Source organism: Triplophysa rosa, linkage group LG10 (genome assembly GCF_024868665.1).
Source record: "Triplophysa rosa linkage group LG10, Trosa_1v2, whole genome shotgun sequence".
NCBI classification, from domain to species: Eukaryota; Metazoa; Chordata; class Actinopteri; order Cypriniformes; family Nemacheilidae; genus Triplophysa; species Triplophysa rosa.
Window position 1 is genome coordinate 6342674 of NC_079899.1, and position 15286 is coordinate 6357959.

At 45.2% G+C, this 15286-nt stretch overlaps 1 protein-coding gene across 3 annotated transcripts in view; it reads right to left on the bottom strand.

Annotated features, from left to right (window-relative positions):
• alk (ALK receptor tyrosine kinase) overlaps positions 1-15286 on the bottom strand; it is a 613816-nt gene that overhangs the window by 66839 nt on the left and 531691 nt on the right. For all 3 annotated transcript variants that reach the window (XM_057343307.1, XM_057343308.1, XM_057343306.1), the window contains 2 exons: positions 9053-9223; positions 8851-8949 (listed from right to left, as the gene is read on the bottom strand). In XM_057343307.1, coding sequence (XP_057199290.1) covers positions 8851-8949; positions 9053-9223 — 270 coding nt within the window. The remainder of the gene's footprint in view (positions 1-8850; positions 8950-9052; positions 9224-15286) is intronic.

Below are 15286 nucleotides of genomic sequence, written 5' to 3' on the forward strand. Positions count from 1 at the left end.
TGTCCTGTTCAGTGGCATCCCAATTCACATACACTCACAGTGCTCTTCACTTGTGTACTTTGCTGGTGATTGGTACATTTGGGATTTTTTTGCATCAATTCCAAGACCAGGAACATCAGACTTGTGGTATGCAAGTAACACTGGTAACACTTTACTTGAAGGGGTGTTCATAAGACTGACATGACACCTTCATAATCATGACATGACACATGTCATGAATATGAAGAAGATTTTATGCATGTTTATGACAACTGTCATTAAGTGTCATTCACTGATTTGTGTCATTTTTAATGCAAAGATGACATTGTTTGTTATGACAACTTGACATAAAGCAATACACAATATCCTGTCAGGATCTTTGTCATGACAACTTGACAATGTCAAAGATTCAAAGATATTTTAAGAGCACCTAACCCCTATCCCACCCCTTACCCTAAACCTAACCACTTGTCAACCATTAAACACAACACCCAAGTAAAATTACAGTCACATGTATGTATCCCATAAAATGAACAAAACAGTATAAACGTATTACAAACAAGCCGCTTTGCAAACCTTCTGAACTGAAGCCTTACAATAACTTAGTTCAAGAAACTCCAGGAATGGACATCAATGCATCTTTTTTAATATTATTATTATTTTACAAACATCAACACATCTGTAAACAAGCCGGAACATTACAATGACGTAATCGGTAACGAGAGCCAATAGCATTTCACACTCAATGCTGACGCAATGACGCTGTCTGTCATGAGACAGACGAAAGCCAATGATATTTATAACTATTAAGGCTGATTTGCGCCAGATTTGAAAATTTGGAAACATAGTAGTGATGGGAAGTCCGACTCTTTTCAAAGATCCGGCTCTTTTGGTTTGGCTCCCTTAGAAGAGCCGGCTCTTACGGCTCCCAAATGGCTCTTTACTTAGTATCACCTTATATTTTAGCCCAATTATCAATTGTGAATGCTTTCAGTCTTATTAAGCATTTTTGATAATGTTTTTCATAAAATACTTATTTTTAGGCATTTTTTGTTACAAAAAATAAACAATTCCTAATATTTAAATTTTTTGATAAAGCTTTAATTGAACAATTGAACACAGAACCACAGCAAACAAATCAAATAAATGCAAAAGTTTTAACAAGTGATAGTTCACCCAAAAATGTTGTTATCATTTGCTCACCCTCATGTCATCTCATACCTGTATAAATTAGAAAGATATTTGTAAGAATGTTAGCAATTTTAAATTCTGTGACATCATTGACTGCCATAGTAGGAACAATTCAATGGCAGTCAAAGGTCCCCAGAACTGTTTGTGTTCCTAAATTCTTCAAAATATCCCACTTTGTGTTCAACAGAACAAAACAATATACAATATTGTTTTCCTACTATGGAAGTGGATCATGTCACAGATCTGAAAATTGCTAACATTCTTACAAATATATTTCTTTTGAAACAACCTGACGGTGAGTAAATGATTTTGAGTGAACTATCCCTTTAAGACACTTCTTTAGTGCAGGTTGGCATTTAGAAATATTAGATGCCTCAGCTTGGATGGGCTGATGCGATTTCTCCAGCTGCACGGATGGGTGCAATCTTCAATGTTATTAAAATGCAGCCAGATGCTGCTTCTTTTTCGTTTTTCGCTCATTTCTTACAACACGCTTACACTTAAATCCGGCTCCCCTGCCTCTCTCTGTCGCTCTGTGTACCTGGCCTGTACCACTACACTCGCTATCGGAGCATATTCCCCCGGCCCTTCCTTCTTTAACATAATGTTATTATCCTAATCTGTCCTACCATGTGATTGGCCACATGGTGTGCCCATCCAAATAAAGTCCCGCCCCTACCTGTGGCTAAAGGATCGGCTCTCCCCGATGGGAGTCGACTCTTCTCATTCGCTACAAAGAATTGGCTCTTAGAGCCGGCTCGTTCGTGAACGACACATCACTAAAACACAGCAGAAACCGGAAGACAGCAGATGGGGATCGCTTTCGCGTCTGTTCCACATATAAATCAATGGTTTCACCTCGGTACACTTGGAATATTTGTATGTTTTAAATATTTTAACTGCTTTGTATCTGTATCGTGCTGTTATTTAATAATATGTTGTGTTACTTGCTCAAAAGGCCTGAACATCTGTGTATGTGTAATGTAAATATAGTTCCCTTTCTGTCGGTCTCTCGACGTTGTGTCGATCCGACAGGTGGGGTTCGTCCCTGAGAACCAATCGCTTCCGACTTCTTAGAAAAGGCCAATGAAAATTGGCGAATGAAATTTGCATGCCGGACTCCGCCCCCTGGATATCCGGGTATAAAAGGGAGACGGCGTGCCTCATTCATTCACCTTTTGTTCTTCGGAGCCTTCGCTCATGATCAACAGACTTCTCTACAAGACTGCCGGCTCTACGACGTGGTGCAGCGGACTGTCCCTTCCTGCAGCGACTTCCCCTGGGCGTCTCGGCGGTTCCAGAAGTGTTCGAGTTTTTTCTCTAAAAGAGCAAATTTCTCCAGCGTGGCATGTCCCGCTGTTCTTGTGGGTGCAACACACTCATCGAGGAGGGGGACGGACACGATGTCTGCTTCCAGTACGCTAGGGCAGATGTTGTGGATACGTCCTGCCCGCACTGCGGGCGGTTGACGATTCAGACGTTGCGTCATGGGTGGCTGTGTTCCCACGGGACTCAGCCACCACCTCGTCTGCTTCCCGTTCTGTGACGGCAGGACTACGGCCCTGCCGCCCGCTACGGCGAGCAGCGAGGGTGATACGAGGATTATTGTGAGCGCTAATCCATCAGCCACTGGCTCGCGGACCGTTCGCACCTCGTCTTGCTCGTCTGACCGTTCCCCATGAGACGGTCCGCCGTCTTATTCCTCAATCACGTATCGGACATGGTACGTGATGATGAGATGTCTGTTGCAGCATCGGTGGGTGACTTACTGGCATCAGACTCCGACGATTCCTTGAAGCTCCCTCCCTTGGGGGGTCGAGATCAGGAAGAAGCGGATGTCTAAATGTCAGCCATGCTTTCCCGGGCCGCCGGCATTGGGTTGCGGTGCATCGCACTGCCTCTCCCAACGCTCGCAGCTGGATACACGGTACATCAGGCTTGAGAGCGGCTCCAAGCCGCACTCGCCCCCAGTGCCGTGTTCCCCCGGAAGTGCATGAGGAACCTAGTACGACCTGGAACGCCCCCTTCGGCGCTTACACGTCAACTAGTTCCATCACCCTTTCTTCCCTCGATGGTGGGGCAGCTAGAGGATACATCGATGTCCCCCAGGGGCTCGACCTAGACTCCCGTCCAAAGCACGTAGGCTTTTCGGCATCTGAGGTGTTGAGAGCTTACTCTGCTGCGGGCCAAGCTGTCCCCTCTCTCCACGCTATGGCCTTCCTGCAGGCCAATGCGTGGAGAGAGCTCCACGAGGGTAAGATCGACCCAGTGCTTATGCAGGAACTCCGCGGCTTCACCGACCTCGCTCTCGGGCGACCAAGGTGATCGCGCGGGCCCTGGGTCGGGTGATGTCCACACTTGTGGTCCAGGAGAGACACCTCTGGCTGAACCTTGCACAGGTGAGTAATACTTAGAAAGTCCGCTTTCTCGATGCACCCATCTCGCAAGGGGGGCTGTTTGGTGATACTGTCGAGTTCGACAGTTAGGGAGCAGACAGAGGATATCAAGTATGTCCTCGCCAGCCGCGACTCGATCGCCCTCTGGCCGCCGAGATCCCGTGCACCGTCTGCTTCCCAGCAGCCCTGGTCCTCTTTGAGACATCGAAGAGAAGACCACCACCCCGTCAGCAGCCGCGGCGAAAGCCTAAGCGGCCCTCATGGGAAGACATCAGGGAAATCGAGAATACCTTCGGGCCCGACCCCAGCCATTCCATGGCTGGTGGTCGATCCGGGACGGTTCCTGCCCCGTCCCAACTGCCCATTCTAAAAAGTTTTCTCCCTCTCTGGGCGTTTATCACAGCCGCTCTCACCCTCTACACGACGGTGTTCGGCAACTCGACGTTGCAGCAAGACCCAATGTCGAGGATAATCATCAGACATCATCGCCAGGCAGGTAAAACTGCAGAGCCGATCTCATCTCCAGGGGTCCCCCCCACGGCGAGGGATCCGCACTGCCAGCCATCGAACCACCCCCGGGAGGTCGATGAAGCAGAACGTACCCCTAGCCTCCCTGTCGGTCCCTGGGAGCCAGACAAGAGCTTCCCAAACCGTCACGGTGACTACGGGATACGGTCCATCTCGGCTACGCGAGTTGGCAAGTTTTCAGGGCATCCTCTTAACCTCAGCAGAGGCAGGGATGCCCCGTGCTTCGGGCCGAAGTCGCCACCCCTCTGGTGAGGAAGTGATCGTGCTCGTCCCTCTAGCCGAGATGTTCAATGGGTTTTACATTACAGCGGGACTGCGCTCAGTCAGTGTTGAACTGCTTGGGTTCAAGCAGTCAGCAGGAAGAGGCTCCTGGGCACATGGCATCCTCGACGGTGGTGATACCCCTCGGGTTGATGCACATGAGATCGCTCCAACACTGGCTACAGAGTCGAGTTCCCTGGAGAGCGTGGCACACCGGCAGCAGGCGGATGGTGATTACGCTTTTATGCCGACGCACCCTAACCCCTTGGTCTTCAATGAACTTTCTACGGACGGGGGTCCCTCTCGGGCAGGTCGAGACGCATCAGTGTCGCAGATGCCTCCCTGCAGGGTTGGGGTGCTGTGTGCAACGGGCACGCAGTGTCGGGGCGATGGACGGGCCCCTGCCTGCGCAGGCATATCGAATTGCCTAGAGTTGTGGGATGTGCTACCCGCACTGAAGGGGTTACAACCTCTCGTGCAGAGCAAGCACGTGCTGGTCCGGTCGGAGAGCACAACTGCCGTAGCTTTTTAACCGCCAGGGTGGCATTCGCTTAAGCAGCTAACACGACTCGCCCGACGCCTCCTCCTGTGGAGTCCGCAGGTGAGCAGATCCCTGCGAGCCACACATATCCCAGGCGACCTGAACCAGACAGCCGATGTGCTCTCTCGTCAGTTGACGCCTCGCGGAGAGTGGCGACTCCACTCCCGCGCAGCCAGCTCATTGGGTACAGTCCGGGCGGGCTCAGGTAGACCCCTTTGCCTCCCTGGACACCACCCATTTCCCGCTAAGATACTCCCTGCCTCGGCACGGATGCTCTAGCGTACAGCTGGCCGTGGGACAAGCGGAAGTACGTCTTTCCCCCAGTGAGCCTCATTGCACAGACCCTGTGCAAGGTCAGGGAGAGGAGCATCAAGTGTACTAGTTGCGCCATACTGGCCCAACCGGACTTGGTTCTCTGAGCTAATGCTCTTGACGACAGCTCCCTCCTGGCCGATTCCCTTGACGAAGGACCTGCTTTCCCAGGGGAAGGGCACGTTATGGCATCATGGGCTAGACCTCTGGAACCTCCATGTCTGGCCCCTGGACGGAACGAGGAGATCCTGAGTGGCCTAACCCCTGCGGCGGTTAAGACCACTACTCAGGCTAGGGCCCTGGCCACTAGGCGACTATACGCCTATAGTGGTGCCTCTTCTCATCCTGGTGCTCTTCTCGAAGAGAAGACCCGTGGAGTTGCTTGATCAAGTGGGTGCGGTCCTCCCAGAGACTCGAGAGTAATCTCTCCCCCTTCCACACTGAATGTGTATGTAGCCGCTGTTGCCGCTCATCACGACCCAGTTGCTGGTAGTCTCTAGGACAGCACAACCTGATCATTTGGTTCCTAAGGGGCGCGGGAAGGCTACCACCTCACCCACGCTCCGTACCCTCTTACGACCTTGATGCGGTCCTGGAGCCCCCTCGGAGATGCCGCTCTTTCTCACTTTCGATGAAGACGGCTCTCGGGAGGACGCTCAAGAGGGTAGCGGACCTACAAGCATTCTCCGTGTCCACAGATTGCCTAGTACTCGGGCCCGGTCATTCTCACGCTATCTTGAAACCCCGGCCCGGCTACGTGCCCAAAGTTCCCACCACTCCCCCGAGACACCAGGTGGTGAACTTACAGGTGCTCCCCACCGGGGAGGAAGACCCAACCCCATCCGTGTTGTGTCCAGTACGCGCATGGCGCCTCTGCTTGGACCGCACGCAGAGCCGCAGAAGCTCTGAGCAGCTCTTTGTCTGTTTTGGAGATCAGCAGGGAGGGCTGTCTCAAACAGAGGTTGGTGCACTGGATCATGAACGCCGTCACTTGGCGTACCTGTCCTAAGATCGCCTACGCCCACTGGGTGAGAGCTCTCTCCACACGGAGTACAGCCTCCTCGTGGGCACTGGCTCGAGGCACCTCTCTGGCAGACATCTGCAGAGCTGCGGGTTGGGCTACACCCATCACCTTCGCGAGGTCCTACAGCCTCCGCGTAAAACCGGTATCGGCTCGAGTCTTGCAGGCATCAGGCAAGACCGGCGGCCGGTAGGGTGTACGCCTATGACAGTACCCCCCCCTTTCTCCTAAGGGGGTCACTGGGTGAAGAACAGGCACTCCATCCATCACTAGCAAGCACCTCCTGCGGGCGGGCTGGGCAGAGCAGCCCTGCCCCTTAGGCCGGGTATCTCCGGAGTTATTCGCAACATTGCTCTAACTGGACCTAGTGCTACCAGACGTTGCAACCCCCCAGCCAGGCGGTTCCGTCTGATGTATCCTCATGCTGGTTCCCACCTTGGTAACCCATGACCTCCCCGGGTGGACCTCCACCTCACGGTTTTCTCTTCAGCCGCACTTTCTTCCCATGAGTTCTTCCCCATCGGTGAGACCATGTTGGTATCTCCACTATACTCCTCCCTGCGGTAGGAAGTGGTCTCTGTAGCGCATCCCCCACTTGAGAAAGTAGCGCTTACCCAGTGCCTTACGGTTCCGGGCGGCTTCTCGCTGTTAGAGAAACAAGGCCGCCGCCTGTGAGGCCGAAGGTAGGGGCCTTCCCACCTTTCAAGAAAGCTCTGGGACCCCCTACCTACCCACTGGTAGGTTACAATTTCGCGGTAGCGCTCACGGCTGACACACCCAGGCCAGTCACCGTCGCTTCGTTGAGATTGTGACAGGGCACAGTGTTATGGCGTTTTCCATTGGAACCCCATCTGTCGGTTCGACACAACGTCGAGAGACCGACGGAAAGGGAACGTCTCGGTTACGTTTGTAACCTCGGTTCCCTGATGGAGGGAACGAGACGTTGTGTCCTCTTGCCACAACACATGCTGTCCTCTTGCCACAACATGTGCTGTCCTCTGCAGCAGTCGTGAGAGGTCTCAGGCTCCTCAGAACTAAGGTGAATGAATGAGGCACGCCGTCTCCCTTTTATACCCGGATATCCGGGGGCGGAGTCCGGCATGCAAATTTCATTCGCCAGTTTTCATTGGCCTTTTCTAAGAAGTCGGAAGCGATTGGTTCTCAGGGACGAACCCCATCTGTCGGTTCGACACAACGTCTCGTTCCCTCCATCAGGGAACCGAGGTTACAAACGTAACCGAGACGTTATCACAACATTTTGAAATAAAAATAAAACCACAACACATGCTATTATTGCAAAATAATACCCCAAAATGTCAACTTTTTAATGACGGTAGGCGATAGTCTTGCGTACTGCCGGGAATGGCGCTAATTTAGTCAATGTTTGTCGTATTTGAGGAAGGGACAAACGACATACGTATGTCATATGGGATGGGGGGTGTTGCATTAAAATGTCATTAAGTGTTAATACTCTGTCAAATGGTTTTATAACAGTGTTACGAACTCAACTACAGTGGTACGAATTAACATGTTTATGACAGATTTATGACAGGTTATGTTGTCTTGGTAATGTCAAGTTGTCATGACAAAGACACTGACAGGTTATGATGTATTGCTTTATGTCAATTTGTCATAACAAGGACAACTCAAACAATGTCATCTTTGCATCTTTGCATTTGCTATTAGATTATTAATGATAATCTTAAAACTATAATTTACCTTATTAGTAAGTTTATTTATTTTTATTTAGCCTTGTTGTGCAAGCACTGTCGAGCTTGTGCAGAGGCAGCAGCTTTTGCTAGAGGGGAACGGGAATCCCCTGGTTGGGCCTGGGTTCTCTTGAGTTTTTTTTTCTCGATTAGAGTTTTGGGTTCCTCGCCACCGTTTGCATACTGTTTTTTGCACTATTTGCCTGGCCGGGGGGGGGCTGCTTTAGAATTTTAAAGTTTTACTTAATTAATATTGCATATAGGAATTTATAGTCTGTTATATTTGACCTGTGCTTCTCTGTCCTTTATCTTAAATGTGTGCTCTCACTGTGCGTGCGTGCATGTGTATGTGCGTGCGTGTCTGTGTGTGTGCGTGCGTGTCTGTGTGTGTGTGTGCGTACTTGTCTGTGTACGTGTGTGTGTGCGCGTCCGTGTGTCTTTGTATGTGGGTATGTCTGTCTTCTGTGTTTTCACCTTTTTCTTGTTTTTACAGGTACAACTTTAATTGTTTTGCTTATAGTCAATATGTCTCACGTACAGCTGCTTTGTAACAATAAAAATTGTAAAATAAATAAAGTTGAGTTGAGTTGCATTAAAAATGACATAAATCCAGCGAATGACACTTAATGACAGTTGTCATAAACATGCATAAAATCTCCTTTATATTCATGACATGTGTCATGTCATGATTATGAAGGTGTCATGTCAGTCTTATGAACACCCCTTCAAATAAAGTGTTACCCAAGTAATAATAGCCCAAAATAAGATTAATAAATACTGTCTGGACATCTCCAATTTCATTAATGTCCCATGATTGTGGGATGCACTAATTTTTATGTTTCATACTACATAGTTTGGATAGAATTGTATGCAGACACTCTCAGACTCATTGTTAAGACTTCATTGTTTTACCTTTAAGTGGCTCCAGATACATCTCGCCATCAGGGCTTATGAAAGATGTTCCATCATCTCCATCCTTTCTGGGATCATTATCCGGTGATGCACTGCCTCCTATAGCCATGGAGGGAAGAAAAGGAAATGTAACAAACCATCACAGAATCCAAATGTAGCCTAATGTTTTTTAAAGCATACAAAGACTGGTATGTGGTCTAACCTCTGTATCCTCCACCTCCTCCGCCAGCTGTGCAGGCCCCTCCGCCGCCACCAAAACCACCTCGAGTCTTCCAGCCCATAAGTTGACAGGGCTCTCCGCCCTGAGCTCCCAGGATGAGAGGCCTACCACCTTGAGGAACAGGGGCACTGTCATTCCAGCCTCCACCACCCCCTGTGAAACACAAAGAGCCAAGCAACTCATGAAAATCTCCAAGGCAAAAGCACTTTTTAGGCACCCTATTTAAAATACAACCCAGGACTGGTTGCAAACTGACCACAAATACAGCTGTCTCTCATATATTAAAATAATTATATTTAAACATATAAAACCTACAAAAAATAAAAGGTGGGATCACTGCTATAACAACAGAGAGCTGCCATGTTGCATATGCTGAAAGCAACGTGTTGCATTGTGACACAAGTAAAATGAAAAAAATAACTGAGCTGTCCATACTGCAAGGGGCGTTTGATGATGGATGCCCACATTAAGATGCAATGCAAAACTCTATAGATACTTCATTTTCCCAGTCTAACTAAAATAACATTTAATTTGTAATTATCCTGTTTGTGAATTAAGAATTGTAAGAATTGTACTTTGGAAAATAAATAAAACTTTTGTTACATATTTTTGGTATTTGTTTCTTTAATCCTTTCAGTTGTGCGTTTTGAACTCCATAACTGTCATGGCTCTGCTTCCTTAGTCATGTTTTTCTTGGTCCTGTAGCAGAGCCATGGCAAAGCTTTTGGTTATGTGTGGAGAGAAACATATTATTGTCCTTTTGACAATAATATACGTTCTCTCCAGTGTCTTGTCATTGGCCCCATTCCTCTCGTTTCCTCGTTATCTTTCCCTGAGTGTTTAATTACCCACACCTGCCCCGTGTCGTTATCCTTTGTCTGTCTTCCCTATATAATACCCTCATGTGTCATTGTCCTGTGTCGGTCATTGCTTGTGTATGTACTACGTCTTGTATGTGAATCTTGCCAGTCGTTGTTCCTGTGTTCCTGTTTCTTTAACCCAGTCCTGTCTTAGTAAGTGTTAGTTTAGTTTCTGTCAAAGTGTTGTCTAGTTTATTGTTTAGGTAGTCTTGGTCTTGTTGCTCGTTTTATTATTTTGTTATCTTTTCGTTCACCCCCTCGCGGGTGTTTTTGTTTCTTTGTATTTATAATAAAGTCTTGTTTGTTAACCCCTTCACCGCCTGCCTGCATTTGGGTTCTCTTCTGCCAATCCGTGACAATAACACCATATATTCACCAGAATATGCATTTTAAACAAGCGTTTTAAACGTTATAAACATGGCAGTAAAAGCACTTTAGGGTACAGAACATGCAATTTATTTACAACTAACTCTTTAATGATCATTTCTGTTAATTATTTCAATTATTTCAAACAAGTCTGTCCTATATTGTTTGCTCTTGAATGGTTTCTTAGCAGCACATGTTTTTGCTGGTAAAATACGTAGAGCTATCCAGTCATGACAATTATAACCACAATGCTGTCTCAGAGAAAGAAAAAGTACAGAAACAGATTCAGCGGCATTAGCCTTTAGTGAAATTTATGTGAAATATAGACAAGAGTTGGTGTAAAATATGTCTTATTCATCTCTGCAAAACAGAGATACAGTATGCATTATTTTTGGACATCTTCATTTATTTAAGTCAAAGAGACAACTGAGTCAGATGAATACATTAGCCGACTACTAATGTGTTGGGCTTAGATGACCAAATGAGGCAAAACAGAAAGTACATTTAATGTGCATCAAAAGTTGTACAAGTAGGTCATGCAAACTGCGGCCTTAATGTTGCATTGGCCAAAAAAAAGATGAAAACAGGTTGAACAGAAGTAGAAGTGATGGTTTTGCGTTGGGCTGGATCCCAGCAACAGTAAATCGAGCACAATGGGGGAGCTGTCCTTTGAAAACAGTGCTGCTGATAGAACCCATACTGAGAGCTCAGTAGGAGACATCCAGGGCACCCACAATACTGTACATGCACACACACACACATGTCTTTGATTGCTTATGTTATTATTATACTATTGCCATGTTCCCATCAGATGGCAAAAAGCCTATGTGTGCATTAATTTCTTTGTAAAATAATCTATACAGCATGTAACCAAAAATCCACATTCACACGCCCACAAACACACAATTGCACACAATAAATTCTTAGAATGAGACTCAATCTCTTTCAAAGGCAATTAGCTAGAAGATGTGGAAAGTTTTTATATCAAAAGTAAAATCCAATCTTACACTATACATAGTGGATGTATAAGTCTTTTCTTAAACACTATTTTAAAAGATAGATTAAAAATTAATCAATGAATATAAATACCGTCTATAGAGGCAAACATCTTGGGAAAGCTGCATGTTTTTCATTGCATGGAAGAAACCCTAAGCATACACTGGTTGTTTTAAGAGTTCTTTGGAGAACCCCCTGTTGAAAAAAAACAGCATATGCTGGGCTGCGTTCAGCCCCGATAAAACGTTGCAAAACGTTTTTTAAAAGGAAATTGTGGTGTGGTGGAACACCCTGTTGTGATGACGCAAGAGTTGAACTTTGGCAGCTGAGAAGGCCATTCTTTGTGTTTTTTTTTAAGAATTTTCGGAGACTGCTGAAATCGGTATAAATACGTGTTGAATAGGCTACTGCAAAATACACGTCTTCTAATATCTTCAATTGTTGTGTATACCGAGCTGCAGTGGACACATTTGTTAACGACTTCACTTGGACTCATTGTGCGAGCTGTCTCTTTACTACCGCACGGGTTATATACTGTACATGTTGCTGCTGATTGGGCTGATATTCTTAACACATCCACCAAACAAGAGAAAACGTATCTCAAACCCTGTTGCACACCGTTGTACACCATTTCCAGGATACATAGCAAAACGTTGCGCACCGGTTTGAGCTTGAATGTGCCCCTGGTTTGGTATGTTTTGAAGCTGGATTGTGCTGGTATAAACTGGTTATGTGCTAGTTTAAGATGGTCATGTACTAGTTTAACATGGTCCTCATCTGGTCATGTGCTGGTCCTTAGCTGGTTTAAGCTGGTCAAACCAGCATTAAAACATACCTAACCCAGCATATGCTTTTTTTTCCCCACAGGGCCGAAAATGGTTCTTCTGAACCAATTGCAGCACTTTTGTCTGTAAGAGTGTACGTATATGAAGACAGGGCTCGAGATTAACGCTTGTCCGCGACAAGTAAATGTTTTGTATGGGCAAGTGAGAGAGAATTTTACTTGCCCGACCGGACAAGTAACTTGAAGAAAATAACAGTGCGACATATATGTAGAATAATAAGAATATGTGCATTAGACAGAGCTGCGTGTTTGTCGTGGTTGTGCTTGTTTGTGTGTGACTATAATCAATGGCGCACCGCACTGAGTCCACGCAGACGCGGAATCCTGTTATTTAATGTTAAACGTCATCTGGCTGTTCTGGGTGTCTGAGTGAATTATGTGCACAGTTTAACATACAACACGAGTGATGGTCGAGGATTTATCTGTGCTGCACTGTATGAGGATATGAACACATGAACTTCATCTCCAGAGTTGCTCTGAGAGTTTATTTTACGAGCGTTTTACTGTTTCGGTGAAGCTATCTGCAAACAAGCGTTTTCCCAAAGACCCGTCAAAATAAAAGTTCCGTTAAATTGAACACAGACAAAAAATACTGTAGTGTACTATTGAAAATTGAAGTGCCCTTGTAGTAAATTGATAAACACTGTGTACTATAGTAAAGTTCAAAAACAATATAGTAGGAATTTTACTGCAGTTTACTATAGTAAATACTATAGTAACCTACAGTAATTTATGTGGACAAATATACCACTATTGTATAGTAAAAAAGGAAAAACACAGAACTTAGAAATATTAAAACAAATTTAGGTCAGCTAAAAATGATATGGACCTAATTTATCCATCTGTACGTAACATTAATGTCACGTAATTTGTCAGTTATCTGCTTATTTATGTTGAACTACACTTGCACATTTCTGCCTGTGCTACCAAACTTTAAACCTCTCTAGCACCAGTGCTATGTGCAAAAAAAGTTAATTTACAGCCTTAACACTAATAATAATTACTGCTTGCCTTTGTTTTATAGCAGTCACGGAGAGTAGGCCTATAACCAAATTCAGGCGGCCAAAGCGGACACTAGTTAAAATGCTTAGAAGCAAACGTGTCCAATCTAAATCCGAAACAATTATATTGATTATATTATATTATAATTCAATTGAAATATCATTTTTTTATCTTTGGACATGTAATTTTTGTACTCGGACAAGTGAATGTCAAATTTACTTGTCGGAAGGACAACCACATGACAATGCTTAATGTCAAGCCCTGGAAGAAATCTTGTTTTTTTCAAAAATCATGTTTTTTTATTGTGTTAGTTAGCTGTTTTTTTGTAGTTATTATTACTTAATCAAAACAACCCAACTGCAGTTTCATTGATATTACTTGTAATGCACAAAAAAACATGGCATTTGATTTTTTTTTAAATAAAGTATCTGTTTTTTGCAAATAAACCCTTCATATATTAAAGGGGTCATATGACACGGCTAAAACGAATATTATCGTTTGTTTTAGATGTAATGCAATGTGTATATACGATTTAAGGTTAAAAAATGCTGTATTTTCCACATACCGTGCATGTTTGTACCTCCTCTTTGCCCTGCCTCTCTGAAATGCGCAGATTTTTTACAAAGCTCATTGCTCTGAAAAGCAAAGTGTGCTATGATTGGCCAGTTAACCAGTGCGTATTTATTGGTTGAATACTGCAAGCGTGTGACGTAAATGTAACGACTCTTACCATATTTGGAACATTAGGTTCCAAAGCAATTGTACTGACAGGCACGCCCACCTTACTTGCGTATACATTTGAGCGGTCTTAGCCAAATCATATCACGAACTGACGTAGATTTTTGGGGGTGTAGTGCCTGGCATAGCCAGAGTGTTGGATCTTGTGTTTGAATCAGTGTAAGAATAGCCATAACCTCCCCACTCCCTTTTGTCCTGGTTTCTTGATACCATCATCAAAAGACCAGAGCCAAACCTGGCATATCAAGCATATCCTTGTTGTGTGTTGACACTCTTGCAATCTTAAGTTACCTGTAAGCAGTAATGATGCAAGTTTTGATTTAGGCTTTGTTGTATTCATACGTTGGGATGATTCACAGCTTAACATAATTCAAGGCATAGTATGTTTACTATGTAACTCATCCTCTTTTAATTCCCTATCTGATGAGCTATGCTATAGCATGCATCGTACTATGTCCATAACTAAGTTTAGTTATTAGGTGCAAATTAACCATACTGTCAGAGCTATGCAAATAAGGCGCCATGAGAAACAAAGGAACGTTCTCTGGCCCACTTGTCTCTTTCATGGCATTGGCCCACAGGCCTCCTGGGGGCAGGGCAGGTATGCACATAAAAACATCATTCACCGATACATTCGAGGCAGTAGAGAATCCTACAGAGAACAGGGCTTTCGGCTCCCCGCGTGGAAGGCCTCTGAGGCCCTGCAAACTTCGGACACCTGGGCTAAACTCAGCGCTTCAGCAGGACTGCAGTCTGAAAGCATTCAAGATTTCTACCCACGCTCATAAGGGACATTTGATCAGCACAGAGCTTGCAAGTATCCAATTCTATATTCATAGAATAGCTGCGTTTAAAGTTTGTGCCTCTTTGTTAAAGATGACTTTACTAGTGTTCAGAAATGTTTTACCTGCCTTGCACTCTCTCTCTCTCTCTCTCTCTCTCTCTCTCTCTCTCTCTCTCTCTCTCTCTCTCTCCGTGCTCCCTAGCTTGTTTGTGTTTCATGTTTCATGTATGGCCTTAATTTAGCGATCGTTATGTCTCAACATGTAGAGTAGAGTTTAATAAACAACCATAATTCACTTATGATGGGTTTTCTGTGCTCAACACTCACATACTCGGTCACTTAAACTGTGTTTCAATCTATGCTACAGCTCTAAATCCTTTTTTTTAAAGTCGCGTTACTTCCCTGATAGCACACATACATCTGGTTTACGTCTATTTGACTTCTGCATTTACATCTGCAAGACATCTACAATACATCATTTGCTCATCTGCAATACGTCTCGGAGATGTCTGCTGTCAGACGTCATATAGACATCTAGAATTTGATTTAGAATGGATGTACAACAGCTCTTTCTAAGATGTTTAGCAGATGTTTTTAAGCAGCAGATCTCCAGATCTTTAGCAGAC